This window comes from Theropithecus gelada, chromosome 11, assembly GCF_003255815.1.
Source record: "Theropithecus gelada isolate Dixy chromosome 11, Tgel_1.0, whole genome shotgun sequence".
Lineage (NCBI taxonomy): Eukaryota > Metazoa > Chordata > Mammalia > Primates > Cercopithecidae > Theropithecus > Theropithecus gelada.
In genome coordinates this window covers 77341653-77359203 of record NC_037679.1, presented here as the reverse complement: position 1 = coordinate 77359203, position 17551 = coordinate 77341653, and the positions used below count along the sequence as shown (strand labels likewise).

Below are 17551 nucleotides of genomic sequence, written 5' to 3'. Positions count from 1 at the left end.
TTGTAATCCCAGGACTTTGGGAGGCCGAGGCAGGTGGATAACTTGAGGTCAGAAGTTTGAGACCAGCCTGGTCAACATGCTGAAACCCTGTCTCTACTAAAAATACAAAAATTAGCTGGATGTGGTGGCGCATGCCTGTAATTCCAGCTACTTGGGACACTGAGGCAAGAGAACTGCTTGAACCTGGGAGGCAGAGGTTGCAGTAAGCTGAGATTGCACCACTGCACTCCAGCCTGGGCGACAGAACGAGACTCCATCTCAAAATGAATATATATATATATATGCATAAAATAAGGGTTTACTTTGAATCTGTCTCTGCTTTATATTTTGTCTGTGTCTGCTTTACATGTTTGATATTTTCCCCAACGTTTTCCCTGTATGGAATACAACTATATTAAATGTTTTAATGTCCTTGACCACTAATTTTAACATATATCATCTATATCAATTATGGTTTGGTTTCAATTATTTTTCTCCTCATTATGAATTATATTTGCCTGCTTTTCTGCATACCTGGTAATTTTTTGTGGAGTGTTAGATATTGTGAATTTTACCTTTTTAAATACTGGATATTTTTATATTCCTTTAAGTATCCTTGGACTTTGTTCTGGAACACAGTTAAGTTACTTGGAAATAATTTCATCCTTTTAGGTCTTGCTTTTAAAATTTGTTAGAGCCAGGCACAGTTGGTCATGCCTATAATCCCAGCACTTTGGGAGGCAGAGCCGGGAGGATCGCTTGAGTCCAGGAGGTTGAGGCTGCAATGAGCCGTGATTGTACCCTTGCACTCCAGCCTGGGCAACAGAGCAAGACCCTGTCTCACAAATAAAAAATAGATAAAATAAAATTTGTTAGGCATCACAGACCAGCATTTAGTCTAGGGTCCCTACTATGAAGGCAAGACTCTTCTGAGTAGCCTCCAGAATGCTCTGTGAATTGAGATTTTTTATCCTGGCTAGGGGGAATGAGGGCTGTTCACAGCCCTTTTTGAGCTATAGGTACTGCAGTCTCTATTCCTTTCAGATCGTTTTTTCCCCTGGTCTAAGGTAGTTTTCTCATATGCATGCACCAATCAGTGCTCAGCTGAAGACTTGAGGGGAACCCTATGCAAATCTCCATATCCCGTTTCTGTGCTGCTCTCTTCTACTTGGTACTCTGCCCTGCCAACTCTACCCACCTTGGTCAACCCAGACTGTCATCGTTGTCTCCTCAACTCAGGGAGTTCACCAGGCTCTAAGTGGATTTCCCCTCTGGGCACCATGGCCTAGAAATTCTCCCAGGGCCTGAAGCTCAAACATTTGATGGCTTACATCAGTTGCTTGTCTTCTGTCAGGGATCATTGTCTTTCTTTGCCTGATATCCATTGTCTTCAAATACCATCATGTATATGTTCTATCCAGTGTTTTTTTGTTTGTTTTTTGAGATAGGATCTTACTCTGTTGCCTGCGCTAGAGTGCAATGGTATGATTTTGACTTACTGCAACCTTGACCTCCGGGCTCCGGTGGTCCCTCCACCTCAGCATCCTGAGTAGCTGGGACTACAAGCGTACACCACCATACCCAGCTGCTAAGGTTTTGTATCTTTTATAGAGATGCAAATTGTTGCCCCAGCTGGTCTCGAACTCCTGGGCTCGAGCCACCTGCCCACTTGGGCTTTCCAAAGTGCTAGGATTACAGACATGAGCCACTGTGCGTGGCCTTGTCCAGTGTTTTAATTGTTCCTGGTGGCAGGTAATAAATCCAGCCCCTGTTACTCCATCTTGGCTAGAAGCAGAATTCCCTTCATTACATGTTTAAGATAAAGAAGTTATTAATTAAATATTCACGTGTAATTTATTCTACAAGTTTTTATGGTCTCATTTTTATATTTAAATATTTATTTCTTCATAAAATAATTTTAGTCTGTAATCTGTGTTTTCCCCCCAAATCCATAGCACTTAGCTTTATTCACATGGAAGCCAAAATATTCTAAAGTTTATAATGTGTTTTGGTGATTGAAAATATTTTAATTATCGCCGGGCGCGGTGGCTCAAGCCTGTAATCCCAGCACTTTGGGAGGCCGAGGCGGGCGGATCACGAGGTCAGGAGATCGAGACCATCCTGGCTAACATGGTGAAACCCCGTCTCTACTAAAAATACAAAAAACTAGCCGGGCGTGGTGGCGGGCGCCTGTAGTCCCAGCTACTCAGAGGCTGAGGCAGGAGAATGGCCTGAACCTGGGAGGCGGAGCTTGCAGTGAGCCGAGATTGCGCCACTGCACTCCAGCCTGGGTGACACAGCGCGAGACTCCGTCTCAAAAAAAAAAAAAAAAAAAAAAAAAAAAAAAGAAAATATTTTAATTATCATAAGTTTAGTTCATAGATCTTTTTGGTTTTCTTAAACATAGTCTCATAATTTGTGTTTTATGCATAGTCTCCAAAAAGGCGTATCTTTGATTTAATCCATTGTGTCTTTTTTTGTTGTTCTCAGACATAAGCAATAAAATCAAAACACTTTTTGAACTTTTTGTTTTTTGAAATGGAATCTCGCTCTGTCCTCACCAGGCTTGAGTACAGTGGCACTATCTCGGCTCACTGCAACCTCTGCTTCCCGTGTTCAAGCAATTCTCCTGCCTCAGCCTCCCTAGTAGCTGGGGCCACAGGAACACTACCATGCCCAGCTAATTTTTGTATATTTTTAGTAGAGATGGGGTTTTACCATGTTGACCAGGATGGTCTTGATCTCTTGACCTCATGATCTGCCTGCCTTGGCCTCCCAAATTGCTGGGATTACAAGCGTGAGTCGCCACTCTCGGCCACTTTTTGAGTTCTTATTTTGTGCTTTCCTTTACCTGATTGACAAATAGCTGGATTTCAGTTACTTTCCCAGTAGTACTGATGTAGTAACTTCATGCTTGATTATTGGCATCCATGGATTGGCAGGATGACTGCCTAGGACAGGTGCATTGTTGGCGGAGGGATTCTTTTTCCCATATAAACCTTCAGTGGTTCCCCTTTCCCTCAGGATAAAGTCTAAACTTCTTAATATGGCTTAAAGGGCCTTTTGCAGTTTTTCTTGGCTCAACACCAGCTTCATGTGTTCTCCTTCCAGCTCTCCCATACAATTCATATTGAATGAACTAATTTTATTTTCCCTAAAAAGGCATGCTTTTTCACGTCTAAGTCAAAAACAGGCTGGGTCACCCTATAATATCCTTATATTAAAAAACAATTGCTTTCCCCTCATAATCCAATCAGTTACAACCATTTTACCATTTGTGTCCTTATAATTTAGTGTCTATAAGTCCATTTGACTCCTAAGCCCTTTAAGGACAGGAACCACATCCCATTCTACCTCCAAAACTCAGTACAGGATATGGCAGATAGTGAGCATTCAGCAGTATTTGTTGAATGAAAGAATGAGTTGGGGAAGGGGGTGGATCCTTAGGTTGATGATCTATGTATATTAGTGAAATGACTAGACTAACTCTATGAAGTAATGTATGTTGTCACCTATGGCTGCTATGTCTCAAGAAAAAAATACCTCTTAGCACTATCAGTTTTACTTCTTCAATTAATTACTTTCTTTTTCCTCTTCTCCTAGCATGAGACCCACTGGCCCATGTTTTGAAAAATAGTTTTATTGAACAAAGCCAAATTTCTATCTTGGTTATCTAGCTGGTCAAGGAAGAAACACAGACTATCCTGCAATAAGTTGAAATGTTGGCATAAATAAATGATTATCTGGGTATGAGGGCAGAGGTTATTTAAAATGAAAAATATAGATGATTTTTAACATTTCTATATTTTTCAAAAAATAAAAAAGTCTATGTCAAATAAATGTATGTAACTATTGGCAGATCAATATGAACATATCAAAATGATACCCTTTTATTAATAGAAACTTTGATTTCAGAATGTTTTATGTAGCAGCAGAATAACTTGCCTCTTTACATGGGCATTTAGCCTAGCCTACAAGTGATAGTAATTTCTTCTAGTAGTCAGTAAAGAATTGTTTAATTGCCTGTATTTCTATATGAATATACCACATGTCAATCAAGAGCATGGGCTTTGCTGTTAGATCTGAGTTTTAATTGCGGTCCTGACAAATACTGGCTTTCTGACCATGTGGAAGTAGTTTAGCCCATGAAAGTCCTAGTTGGTTCTATAAAATTAAGATAATAAAGTCATTATATTATGAAGCTATTGTAGGGATTAAAGGAGATAATATATGTAAGGTTTTAGTGCTGCCTGGCACATAGTATCGATTAATAAATACCAACCATTATTATTTCAACATTAATTACACCAGAATGAATTTTAGTAATATCTCTATAATATAATTTACATTCTATACCCTTCACTCACTTAAAATGTATAATTGAATGATTTTTAGTATAGTCACAGTTATGCAGTCATCACCACAGTCAATTTTAGGACATTTTCATCACCCTGAAAAGAAAGCCTGTACCTTTTAGTTATCACCCTCCAAACCCCCCATCTCTAAGTAACCAATAGTCTACTTTCTGTCTTTATAGATTTGCCTATTCTGGAAATTGTGTGTGTGTGTGTGTGTGTGTGTGGAATCATACAATATATGGTCTTTTGCAACTGGTACTTTCATTTGGCATAATTTTTACAAGGTTCATTCATGTTGCAGCCTGTACCAATACTTCATTCCTTTTTATTGCTGAATAATATTCCATTATATGGATATACCACATTTTGTTTATTCTTCCACCAGTTAATGGACATTTGGGCTGTTTCCACCTTCTGGTTATTATGAATAATGGTGCTATGAACATTTGTGCACAAGTTTTTGTGTGAACATATGTTTTCATTTCTTTCGTGTCCTTAGAAGTGGAAACTCTGGGTCAAATGGTAACTCGATATTTAAGTTTGTTATGAACTGCGGGGCTGTTTCTAAAATGGCACAGCCACCAGTAGTGTTGGAGGGCTCTATTTCTCAGCATTTTCATGGACACTTATCTTACTTTTTGACTATCACTATCCTAGTGAGTATGCAATGGTATCTCACTGTGGTTTTAATTTTCGTTTCTCTAATAACTAATGATGTTTGAGGATCTTCTCATATGTTAATGGTCATTTGTGTATCTTTTTGGAGAAATGTCTATTCAAATCCTATGTCCATTCTTTTTTTTTTTTTTTTTTTTTTTTTTGACAGAGTTTCGCTCTTGTTACCCAGGCTGGAGTGCAGTGGCGCGATCTTGGTTCACTGCAACCTCCGCCTCCCAGGTTGAATCAGGTTCAAGTGATTCTCCTGCCTCAGCCTCCCGAGTAGCTGGGATTATAGGCATGCGCCACCACACCCGGCTAATTTTTTGTATTTTTAGTAGAGACGGGGTTTCTCCATGTTGGTCAGGCTGGTCTCAAACTCCCGACCTCAGGTGATCTGCCTTCCTCAGCCTCCCAAAGTGCTGGGATTACGGGCATGAGCCACTGCACCTGGCCGTTGTCCGTTCTTTATTTGGGTTTTTTTGTCCTTTTGTTATTGAGTTGTGAGACCAAGAGGTTTTTTAATATTTGCATGTATTTGTATTGCCACCAAGTAAAATGTGTTAGAAATAATTTAATGACAAATCTTATTTTTCTACAGGTACTGAAGATTTACGCCCCCCCAAGAAAATTGTCCATGAGAAATAAAGCTAACTGTGATATCAAAAAGCAGAGTGCCTGCTCTACTGGCCATCATGCGTAAAGGGGTGTTGAAGGACCCAGAGATTGCCGATCTATTCTACAAAGATGATCCTGAGGAACTTTTTATTGGTTTGCATGAAATTGGACATGGAAGTTTTGGAGCAGTTTATTTTGTAAGTACTTAAAAGAGTTGTTTAGATAGATCGGATTAAGAAAGGTTGGACTCTAGGCCTGGCATGGTGACTCACACCTGTAATCCTAGCACTTTGCAAGGCCAAGGTGGGAGGATCGCTTGAGGTCAGGAGTTCAAGACCAGCCTAGGCAACATAGCAAGACCCTGTCTCTACAAAAAACTAAAATAAAATAAAGTTTGAACTCAACATGTTCTCTACATATAGCTATTGCTCATAAAATAAGCTTGGTTTCAGTGATTTTTCTATAAATTAAATGATATCTACAGTAGAAGCAAATAGTCATTGCTGAAAAGCCAGTTCCAGAATCCTAGGCTTTATTCAATTCAGTGGTATTTATATGAACTGACTCACCTATTAAACTAGTATAAGAAAGTTAAGAGCTTTGGTCAGGCGCGGTGGCTCATGCCTGTAATCCCAGCACCTCTTTTTTTTTTTTTTTTTTTTTTGAGACGGAGTCTCGCGCTGTGTCACCCAGGCTGGAGTGCAGTGGCGCGATCTCGGCTCACTGCAAGCTCCGCCTCCCAGGTTCAGGCCATTCTCCTGCCTCAGCCTCCGAGTAGCTGGGACTACAGGCGCCCGCCACCACGCCCGGCTAGTTTTTTGTATTTTTAGTAGAGACGGGGTTTCACCATGTTAGCCAGGATGGTCTCGATCTCCTGACCTCGTGATCCGCCCGCCTCGGCCTCCCAAAGTGCTGGGATTACAGGCTTGAGCCACCGCACCCGGCCAATCCCAGCACTTTGGAAGACCGAGGCGGGCAGATCATGAGGTCAGGAGATCGAGACCATCCTGGCTAACACAGTGAAACCCCATCTCTACTAAAAATACGAAAACAAAAAATTAGCCAGGCATGGTGGCGGACGCCTGTAGTCCCAGTTACTCAGGAGGCTGAGGCAGGAGAATGGCATGAACCCGAGAGGTGGAGCTTGCAGTGAGCCGAGACCATGCCATTGCACTCCAGCCTAGGCAACAGAGTGAGACTCCGTCTCAAAAAAAAAAAAAAGTTAAGAGCTTGAAGTTGAGTTTTGTGCATTTTCATTGTATGCTAAGCTCTTTCCTGCCTCAGAGCCTTGTATATGCTATTCCTCCCCCCTAGGAAACTCTGCACATTACATCCCCATCCCTGTCTGTTCATCCTACAAGTTTTACCTTAAGTGTTACTTTTGCAAGATACCCTTTACTCTTCAAGCCTCCACCCCTAAATCAATATGTTATGATTTCATAACATCTTGTGCTTATATTTTGTTGCATTTATCACAGTTGTAATAAAACAATTACATATATGATTTTTTGCTTTATATATGTCTTTTTCCCTAAATAACAAGTGTCATGAGGACAGGAGTTATGTCTATCTTGTTCGTCGTTATATTCTCAAGAACTAGTATATGCTTACTACCTAAAAACAGTAGTAGGAATTTGATAAATACTGGGTGGGTGGGTGGGTAGGTGGATGGATGGATGGATAGATGGATAGACAAATAAACAGATGAACAGACAACTATTCAGAGAAAGGAACTAACAGTGATTTTTAGTGGCAATCATGTCAAGTCAGTATTTTCAGTTAAGGGGTACAAGGCTGTCCCCCTGGAATCAGTTTTAGTTACAAGAATGTGACTGTCTTCTGATGAGAAAAACAGATAGCCAAAATTTTAACACAGCTTATTCACCTGAAATTCATTACATAAAATACAGTTGTTTGTTTGTTTGTTTGAGACAAGAGTATCGCTCTGTAGCCCAGGCTGGAGTACAGTGGCACGATCTCGGCTTACTGCAACCTCCACCTCCTGGATCCCGGTTCAAACAATTCTCCTGCCTCAGCCTTCTGAGTAGCTGGGATTACAGGCATGTGCCACCATGCCCAGCTTATTTTTGTATTTTTAGTAGAGACCGGGTTTCACCATGTTGGCCAGGCTGGTCTTGAACTCCTGACCTCGTGATCTGCCCACCTCAGCCTCCCAAAGTGGTGGGATTACAGGTGTGAGCCATTGCGCCGGGCCCTGTTTTGTTGTTGTTGTTGTTTTTAAGACAGTCTTTCTTTTTAAGGAGTCTTGCTCTGTCGCCCAGGCTGGAATGTGCTGGCGTAATCTCAGCTCACTACAACCTCCACCTCCCAGGTTCAAGTAATTCTCCAACCTCAGCCTCCTGAGTAGCTGGGATTACAGGCACCCGCCATCATGCCAGGCTAATTTTTGTATTTTTGTAGAGAGGGGGTTTTACCATGTTGGCCAGGCTGGTCTTGAACTCCTGACTTCGGGTCAGGAGTTGTCCTTCCAAATGAGATTTTATGAATTGCATCTTTACTTTGTCCTTTTGCTTTTAGCCAAATCTTCATCCTGGATTTTCTCTAAACTGCTTCTCAACCACTGTGTCTATGCTCAGCCCTACCATTACTTCTGCTTCCCTAACTGCCATCAATAACTTGGCTCCCACTGAAGTATATTTTGTCATTAAATACGATAAAAGATCGTTTTGGCTGGAAAGGGTGCTAATTTCCTAGTTAACACTCCCATGTTAGTGTGTAGTCAGAATAGCATTTAAGGCCCAAAGTTCCGTCTTCTTTAGTCACAGACTCTCTTGTTACAAACCGTTTTTATCATAAGTATACATAAAGAAGTATACACTATATATATATATTTTTTAATATATAGCTTAAGAAAGAATTAAAAGGTAAATCTCTATGTAAAAACACCACCCAGGTCAAGAAATAGAATACTGCCAGCATCCCAAAAGCCCCTCTTTATGTCCTCTTCAGTCAGAACCCTCTCCCTCCCCTCAGGAGCATCCACTATTCTGATTTTTATGGTGATTATTTTCTTACTTTTCTTTATATTTATAACCCACTTACTCTGTACTCCTAAACAATGTGAATTGTTTTGCTTAGTTTTGAACTTTTTAAAAATGTAAACATTCTGTATATATTCATTTGTGACCTGTTTGTTTTGCTTACAGATGCATTCTTCAGTCATCTTTGCTTTCTTTTCTTCTATTACTTTAAATCTAATTCATCTTCTCAGAATCTCTCCTGGCAAAAGTCAGTCTCTATTTGACTCCTCTCATTTAAAAAGCAACCAAACCCTTCTTAAAGTGCTAATATTTCAGAATGACTACAATAAACCACACGTGCTTTGAAACTTACTAAAAGCCATTTATAATAGTGGTAAAATGAAACCTACCTTGTAGTAGGCTGCAGAAGACCTAGTGATTTATTTGCTTTTTGGGCTAAGCCCTGTCTATTTAGCTAGAGTATGTGCTTTTTTGAAGATGAGGACTATTTCTAATGTTTCTTTACAACTCTAAAGGCTGGCACGATCCCATTTACAGTGGGCACTAAATATATATTATTTGTTGCTAATGATAGACTAGAGGAATGATACAGGTACCAGAGTGGCAGTGATAAACGTAATCATTAACTGTATAGGGCCTGTATATAAATGTGAAAAGTACAGGCCTATGTATACCCATAAAGCACTAAAAAACAGATTAAAAGGGAATTAACTGACACTGTACTATAAAACTTACAAAAAGCTTTAACGTTTTATCTGTAGTGGTCACATCGGCAGTATCCTAAAAATGGATTTTCCTGTTGGCTAAAGTAATATTTATATATGTTGCTTCTTACTCCCTGCTAATAGATTTTTCCTTTTGTTACTTACACCATTATAACCAGGAAGAACTCTGTTATCTCTTTTTTTTTTTTTTTTTTTGAGACGGAGTCTCGCTCTGTCGCCCAGGCTGGAGTGCAGTGGCCGGATCTCAGCTCACTGCAAGCTCCGCCTCCTGGGTTTACGCCATTCTCCTGCCTCAGCCTCCCAAGTAGCTGGGACTACAGGCGCCCGCCACCTGGCCCGGCTAATTTTTTTGTATTTTTAGTAGAGACGGGGTTTCACCGTGTTAGCCAGGATGATCTCGATCTCCTGACCTCGTGATCCGCCCGTCTCGGCCTCCCAAAGTGCTAGGATTACAGGCGTGAGCCACCGCGCCCAGCCAAACTCTGTTATCTCTTATTTGGACAACTATGGTTGCCTGCTTTGGTCTTTCTTTAGTCTGTTGTGTATACCTCAATGAGCTTGAAAAAAAAATGTAAATCTGATCACATCCCCTTTCCCTATAAAGCCTTTAGGGGCTCTCCCTCGCTCTTAGGCCAAGATCAAAATCCCTACTATAGCCAGCCCACAAAGTCCTTCATAGACCCCATCTCTACCTGAACTATCTTCTCTCTCATTCTCATTGCTATAGCTCTGATTCCTTTCTTCTGATCATCCTTCCTGGAATCTTGCATAAACTGTTCTCTCTCGAACAATTTCTCCCTTCTATTTTCACCTTCCTAACTCCTGTTCATCATTTAGCTCTCAGCCTAAACCTCATTTCTTCAGGGAAGGCTTTCCTGACCTCCCTAAGTCACATCCACCATTGTTGGTTCTCAAAGTAACACATACCCTTCTTTGTGGCACATATCACAAATGCAGTTTTACATTTTGCCTTTATCATTTTATTTTTGTTACTGTCTATCCTCCTAGAGGTGAGATAGGTACTGGGCATATTAACTCACTATCTTAGCCCTAGCACTTAGCCCAATTCCTGATAAATTGTGGGCAGCTAGTAAGTATTTGTTGAATGAGTGAATGATGAAGAACTCTGAGAACTTGGTACTGCTAATTAGTACTTTTCATAAGTCATAGTCATGCTGGCCATAAACACTAGAGTCTGGCTGCTTGTATTTTTATGCCTAAACACTATAATTCTGTTAGCCTCCGTAGGTCACAGCTTTTACACTAAATGCTGCCAGGGAATAAACTTAGTGTGAATTGTAAACTGGAACAGCTCTTGTAAAATCAATCAGCTGAGAGTATATGTTATGTTCAGAGAAAATAGAAATTTTTAATTTGATGAAATATTTCTGTGTGTTTGGATTTACATAAGTAATTTTGAAATTTGCATAATTGGCTGGGCGTTGTGGCTCACGCATGTAATCCCAGCACTTTGGGAGGCCGAGGTGGGAGAATCACTTTAGCCCAGGAGTTTGAGACCAGCCCGGACAACATAGTGGGAACCCATCTCTAAAAAAAATTTAAAAAATTAAAAATAAATTTGCAGCATTAACAAATGAAATAGTAAGAAACTGTACTAAAGGAAAACACACCAAAAAAGGACTGAGCATGTTCATTTTTGTATTCACCTAAACACAACTCTAAAGGTTGCAGGTTTCTAGATCACCTTTTTTGAACTCAGTATATTATCCATAACCCACCTAAAGCAAATAGTTTAGTTCTGTCTTTCTAGATATTATTACCTTTTAGTTAGGGATCAAAAAATAGGGCAAAAAGAAAAGCTTTTCACTTTTAAAATTTTTATTTATTCATTTATTTAGGGACAGGGTCTCTCACTCTGTCACCCAGGCTGGAGTGCAGTGGTGTGATCATAGCTCACTATTACCTTGAACCCTTGGGCTCAAGCAATCCTACTGCCTCTGCCTTCTGAGTAGGTAGCTAGGACTACAAGCGTGTGCCACCACACCCAGCTAATTTTGGTTTTAATTTTTTTGTAGAGACGGTTTTGCTATGTTGCCCAGGCTGGTTCCAAACTCCTGGGCTCAAGTGATCCTCCTGCCTCAGCCTCCTTTTTTTTTTTTTTTTTTAAGACAAAGTCTCTGTCACCGAGGCTAGAGTACAGTGGCGCAAACTTGGCTCACTGCAACCTCTGCCTCCTGGGTACCAGCAATTCTCCTGCCTCAGCCTCCCAAGTAGCTGGGATTACAGACGTGTGCCACCATGCCCTCCTGACTTTTGTATTTTTAGTAGAGACAGGCTTTCACCATGTTGGCCAGACTGGTCTCGAACTCCTGACCTCAGGTGATCCACCCACCTTGGCCTCCCAAAGTGCTGGGATTACGGGAGTGAGCCACCATGCCTGACCTGCCTCCTAAATTAACATAATTTTTTATATTTGTCTAAAAATAGCAAAAGGTATAGCTGTAAAATGTTTAAAAATATAAACACATAATAGTAAGCTCTTAATAAGTATTTCTTGCATCAATGGTCTTGGTAATAGTTACTGAGACCATTGAGACTATTGGAATAGTTACTGAGACCATGAATGTCAGTTTCAAGAATAAAACTTGAAATGATAGAGGCTGTAGACATTCATAATACTGTATGCACTGGAAAGCTGAGACCCCATTGATACTTTCCTTTTTCTGTACTAAAACATTGATTTTGTTTGTTTGTTTTTAAAGTTTCAATCTAGCATGTTTTGACTTTTAGCCAGTATAAAAAGTTCACATCTATAGCATAATCAACATTTGCACTGAAAAGTTCACATCTATAGAATAATCAACATGGAAATGTTTTTCAAATTGCAAGTCTCTGCCTATACATTAGGATGTATAAGTGAGTGGAAGCATTAAGTTCTAGTCAGTGATTATCCTATAAATGTATGAAATATATTTTTATTTTAGGGTGGTTATTTCTTCATGTTTTTAGGTCCAAATATAGCATTGATTATAAATAGCCTTAATAAGCAATTAAATAATTGCTTATTTTATTTTGTGGGCTTTTCTTTTTTTTAGTAATGGTTAATTATTTTTTGAAACCTCACAAGGTAAAATTTCTCGTTGCCTCAATATTTCTTAAATCTTTCCCAGGCTCCTTAAGCTGCACTATATATATTGATGCCTCAAATATCTGCTTTTCAGATATAGTCCCTCTAACCTTCATTGTAATACTGAACTTACATCAGCTTTTATTTGTGATTGCTGTATAAGCACAGTTTGGTGTTAAAGTTTAAAAGCCAGAACAGTGTGAGAGATTTTTGTTTTTAACAAAAGTCAGTCTGTACTTTCTAAATCAATAAAATATCTAAAATATGCTTTTGTGGAGTTCTGCAGATCTGAAAATTATGACTAGTGGATAACTCATTAATATATAATAGGTACTTTTAATGCTTGTTTAAAAAAATCTCTTGTAGTATGTTATTGTGGGTTTTTTTTTTTTTCATTTTGACATTCCGTAAGAATCTGTGGTCAAATTATTTTTACATAGTACATTATTGTTTATTGTTTGAATTAACCATTTTTAAAAATCATAAACCATTGTTTTATCTGAGGAGGTTCATTTTAAATTAGTTGTATTTAAGAAAATGATTATGAATTTTTCTCTAAAATTGTTAACCTGACTTTATCAGTAAATGAATTCCAATCTTTTACTTCAGAACCACTGCGATAGGTTTATTGGTCCACAGTGATAATAATATCACAGAAGGAAAATAGCTTACCTACATTAGGGTTATGGCACTGATGCAGAGGTAGTCTTTTAATGTCTTGTATTTATTTTTATGAAAATTTTAAGAAAACTAATAGTTTTAAATATTTTAAATAAGTTGAGGCTGGGAGCAGTAGCTCACACCTATAATTCCAGTACTTTGGGAGGCTGAGGCGGACAGATTACTTGAGGCCAGGAGTTTGAGACCAGCCTGGCCAATATGGTGAAACCCTGTCTCTACTACATATATAAAAATTAGCCTGGCGTGGTGGTGGATACCTGTAATCCCAGCTACTCAAGAGGCTGTGGTGGGAGGATCGCTTGAGCCTGGGAGGCAGAAGTTGCAGTGAGCTGAGATTGTACCACTGCACTCCAGCCTGGATGACAGAGCAAGATCCTGTCTTTAAAAAAAAAAAAAAAAATGTGTGTGTGTGTATACATATGTATGTATATCTTGAGTAAGTTGAGAGGAAAAGACTATTACTTGAATTATTAATGGTTTTCATGTGTACTTTCAATGAACAGTTATATTTGGAGTTTGGAGAAGACAAGTAGATGTGAGACAAGGCAACCTCTATAGATAAAAAATACACATATATACATAAATGTAGAGATGTTTATATGTAATACAGTCTTATTATAAAATGTAAGTAATCCTGAAAACGAGAGTCCCCCTTAGGATTAATCTTACTTTCTGCTATACTGTTCAATACAATAGCAAGTAGGTGCATTAACTATTCAAATTTAAGTTAACTAAAATTAAATAAAATTTTAAATTTATTTTCTCAGTCACACTAGCCACATTTCACATGTTACTCTGTTGGACAATCTAGAAATAGAACTGTCCCATCATCATAGAAAGTTCTATCAGATAGCACTGCTCCAGGGATTATCATTGATATATATTCTGGTATAAATTCTTTTATGATTTTTTTCTACACATATACTCACATTATTACTATTTTGCAAAAATTGGATTCTACTTTATAGCTTGTTTATGACAAAAACATTTTTAACATCCTTTCATATTACATTGCACATAGATTACCTCATTCCTTAAGTGGTTATTTCATTATATGGTCATATCATATTTATTTATTTAACTGGTTCTCCATTGATGGACAGTCTACAAGGTGAAGCCAGTATGGATAATTTGGGAATATGACATTTTCTGTTTGGTTTGATATATTAAACCCTAATCATTTTTTATATTACAATCTTTGCATGTATCCGGAAAAGGATACAGAAAAACTATACATTAAAATGGGAGTGGAAATGTCTATTTAACCTATCAAAAATTGAAGCATCTTTGAACTGTGATACTGCAGTACGGAGATATTATTTTAAATAATAATATCAGGCCAGTTACGGTGGCTCACGTCTGTAATCCAAGCACTTTGGGAGGCTGAGGCAGGTGGATCACGTGAGGTCAGGAGTTTGAGACCAGCCTAGCCAACATGGTGAAACCCTGTCTCTACTAAAAATACAAAAGTTAGCCAGGCGTGGTGGTGGGTGCCTGTAATCCCAGCTATTTGAGAGGCTGAAGCAGGAAAATAGCTTGAACCTAGGAGGCGGAGGCTGCAGTGAGCCGAGATTGTGCCAGTACACTCAAGCATGAGCGACACAGTTAGACTCCCGTCTCCAAAAATAAAATAAAACAAAAAAGTCTCTAGCTGCCAGGTGCAGTGGCTCACACCTGTAATCAATCCCAGCACTTTGGGAGGCCGAGGCGGGTGGATCATTTGAGGCCAGGAGTTCAAGACCAGCCTGGTCAACATGGTGAAACCCCCTTTCTACTAAAAATACAAAAAACATTAGCTTGGCATGGTGGTGCCTGCCTGTAATCCCAGCTACTTGGGAGGCTGAAACAGGAGAATCGCTTGAACCCAAGAGGTGTAGGTTGCAGTGAGCTGCACTCCAGCCTGAGGGACAGAGTGAGACTGTCAATAAATAAATATATAAATAAATAGTCTCTAGTCAAATATTTAAGTTAAATTGGCTGAAACATCACTAATTCTTTTTCTTTGTCTTCTACCCTCTTAACACAGGCTACAAATGCTCATACCAATGAAGTGGTGGCAATTAAGAAGATGTCCTATAGTGGGAAGCAGACCCATGAGGTAAGATAGAGACAGTTGTACACCTAAACTGAAATAAGCAAGTTAGTATGAAATTAACAAAATTCTTTAAACCTTTTTTAGAACAATTTTTTTTCCTTCTTGTGGAGCATATAATAAAAGATTCTGGAGTTTTTCATAAAAAATGTGTGAACATTCATAATTATTTTTAAAAAGGCTAATGTTCTAGCTCAATTAACTATTTTGCAGGCTGGTTGAGGTGGCTCAGGCCTGTAATCCCAGCACTTTGGGAAGCCAAGGCTGGAGGATCACTTGAGCCCAGGAGCTCAAGACAAGCCTGAGCAATATGGTGAGACCCCACCTCTACAAAACATCAAAAAAACTAGCTGGGTGTGGTGGTGTGTGACTACAGTCCAGCCACTCGGGAGGCTGAAGTTGGGAGGATTACTTGAGCCTGGGACATGAAGGCTTCAGTGAGCCATGATTGCAACACTGTACTCTAGCCTGGGTGCCTGAAAAGAGAAAAAAAAAACTATTTTGTAGACCAGAACATAGGTATGTGTAATGGCTTTTTTGTAATGTTTTTGGTGATAGATTTGTGTTTACATGTATTCAAACTAAAGAAATAGCATGTTTAGGCCAGGCACAGTGTCTCAAACCTGTGATCCCAGCACTTTGGGAGGCTGAGACAGGCAGATCACCTGAGGTCAGTAGTTTGAGACCAACCTGGCCAACACAGAGAAACCTCATCTCTACTAAAAATACAAAAAAATTACTTCGGTCTGGTGGTGCACGCCTGTAGTCCCAGCTACTTGGGAGGCACGAGAATCACTTGAACCTTGAACTGGGCAGCAGAGATCACGCCACTGCACTCCAGCCTGGGCAACAGAGCAAGACACTGTCTCAATTAAAAAAAAAAAAAAGAGATATAAATAACATGTTTAAATAGCTTCTTCATTTATTAAACATTTACTTTATGTCCATTTATAATAATATAAATAATATATATGTATGCTTGATAGGAAATACTGTTTTCCTATCAAAAATTAAATTAAAATGTTTCCTTTCTGACTTCAATAGAAATGGCAAGATATTCTTAAGGAAGTTAAATTTTTACGACAATTGAAGCATCCTAATACTATTGAGTACAAAGGCTGTTACTTGAAAGAGCACACTGCTTGGGTAAGTCGAAGGACCTCTGTTATCTTTCTTTTACTATTACCTTTTTTTTCTTTTTTTCTATTATCTATTTGATAATAGAACTATTAATTTCATTTCTGTTCCATTTAACTTTTGTTATCAGTATTTAACATTTGTTAATACCTTGGTGTGTCATATGGTATACATTCCATAAGATTAAATGATATCTAGCGTATGGAAATTCCATTCTATAAACACTCGAAAAGAGATGGTGAAAAGTTGACATCATTTTATAATTATATGTTTGTAAAAGTAAAAGGCCCAGCCTTATATTCTCATCCTAGAATTTTTATCTTTGTCATTTCTTATCCTCCACTCCAGTTCCCCCATATTTGGAATTGTCCTTGATGTTTTAATTGCTATGTGATTTTTACCAAACAGGGGCCACCATATGATTAAAATAAAAGACTTTTGTTACACTCTGTCATCTTAGTGTGATATATATGTGTGTGTGTGTGTGTATATATATATATATGCATGCACACACACACATATATTTTTTTTTTCTTTTTCTTTTTTTTTTTTTTTTGAGACAGAGTTTTACTCTTGTTGCCCAGGCAGGAGTACAGTGGTGCGATCTCAGCTGACTACAACCTCTGCCTCCCGAGTTCAAGTGATTCTTGAACCTCAGCCTCCCAAGTAGCTGGCACTACAGGCACACGCCACCACACCCAGCTAATTTTTTGTATTTTTAGTACAGACAGGGTTTCACCATGTTGGCCAGGCTTGTCTTGAACTCCTAACCTCAGGTGATCCACCTGCCTCAGCCTCCCAAAATGCTGGGATTACAGGCATGAGCCATTGTGCTCGGCCCTTAGTATATTTTTGTATGATTGTATTTCTGGCTTTAGGTTGGCACGTTTAGGACATGAAAATGTTATGTTTTCTACTTTATCAAATTGTACATTCCTACTTAAACTCTAATTTAACTAACATTTATTGTTTACCATATACCAACTCCTTTCCTATATGTGATCTCTAATTATGGAATGGAATTTTTGTTCCTAAATAGACTATCAAACAGTATACAAACATACACATTTCTGTTCAAGCAACTCTTATGTAGAGCTATTGCTTCCATTCTGAAAATAAGAAATTAATCAAAGAAGTATCTCATTATCTAGAAATCAGTTCTCTGGCAATCTCAGCTGTCTTGAAGGAGTCAAGAAAGGGATTTCAAGCAGGCA

The 17551-nt window shown here is 38.8% G+C and overlaps 1 protein-coding gene across 8 annotated transcripts in view; it reads left to right on the top strand.

The window, feature by feature from the left end:
- TAOK3 (TAO kinase 3) overlaps positions 1-17551 on the top strand; it is a 227455-nt gene that overhangs the window by 116971 nt on the left and 92933 nt on the right. For all 8 annotated transcript variants that reach the window (XM_025401964.1, XM_025401963.1, XM_025401971.1 and 5 more), the window contains 3 exons: positions 5596-5809; positions 15135-15206; positions 16245-16346. In XM_025401964.1, coding sequence (XP_025257749.1) covers positions 5690-5809; positions 15135-15206; positions 16245-16346 — 294 coding nt within the window. In that variant the 5' untranslated portion in view covers positions 5596-5689. The remainder of the gene's footprint in view (positions 1-5595; positions 5810-15134; positions 15207-16244; positions 16347-17551) is intronic.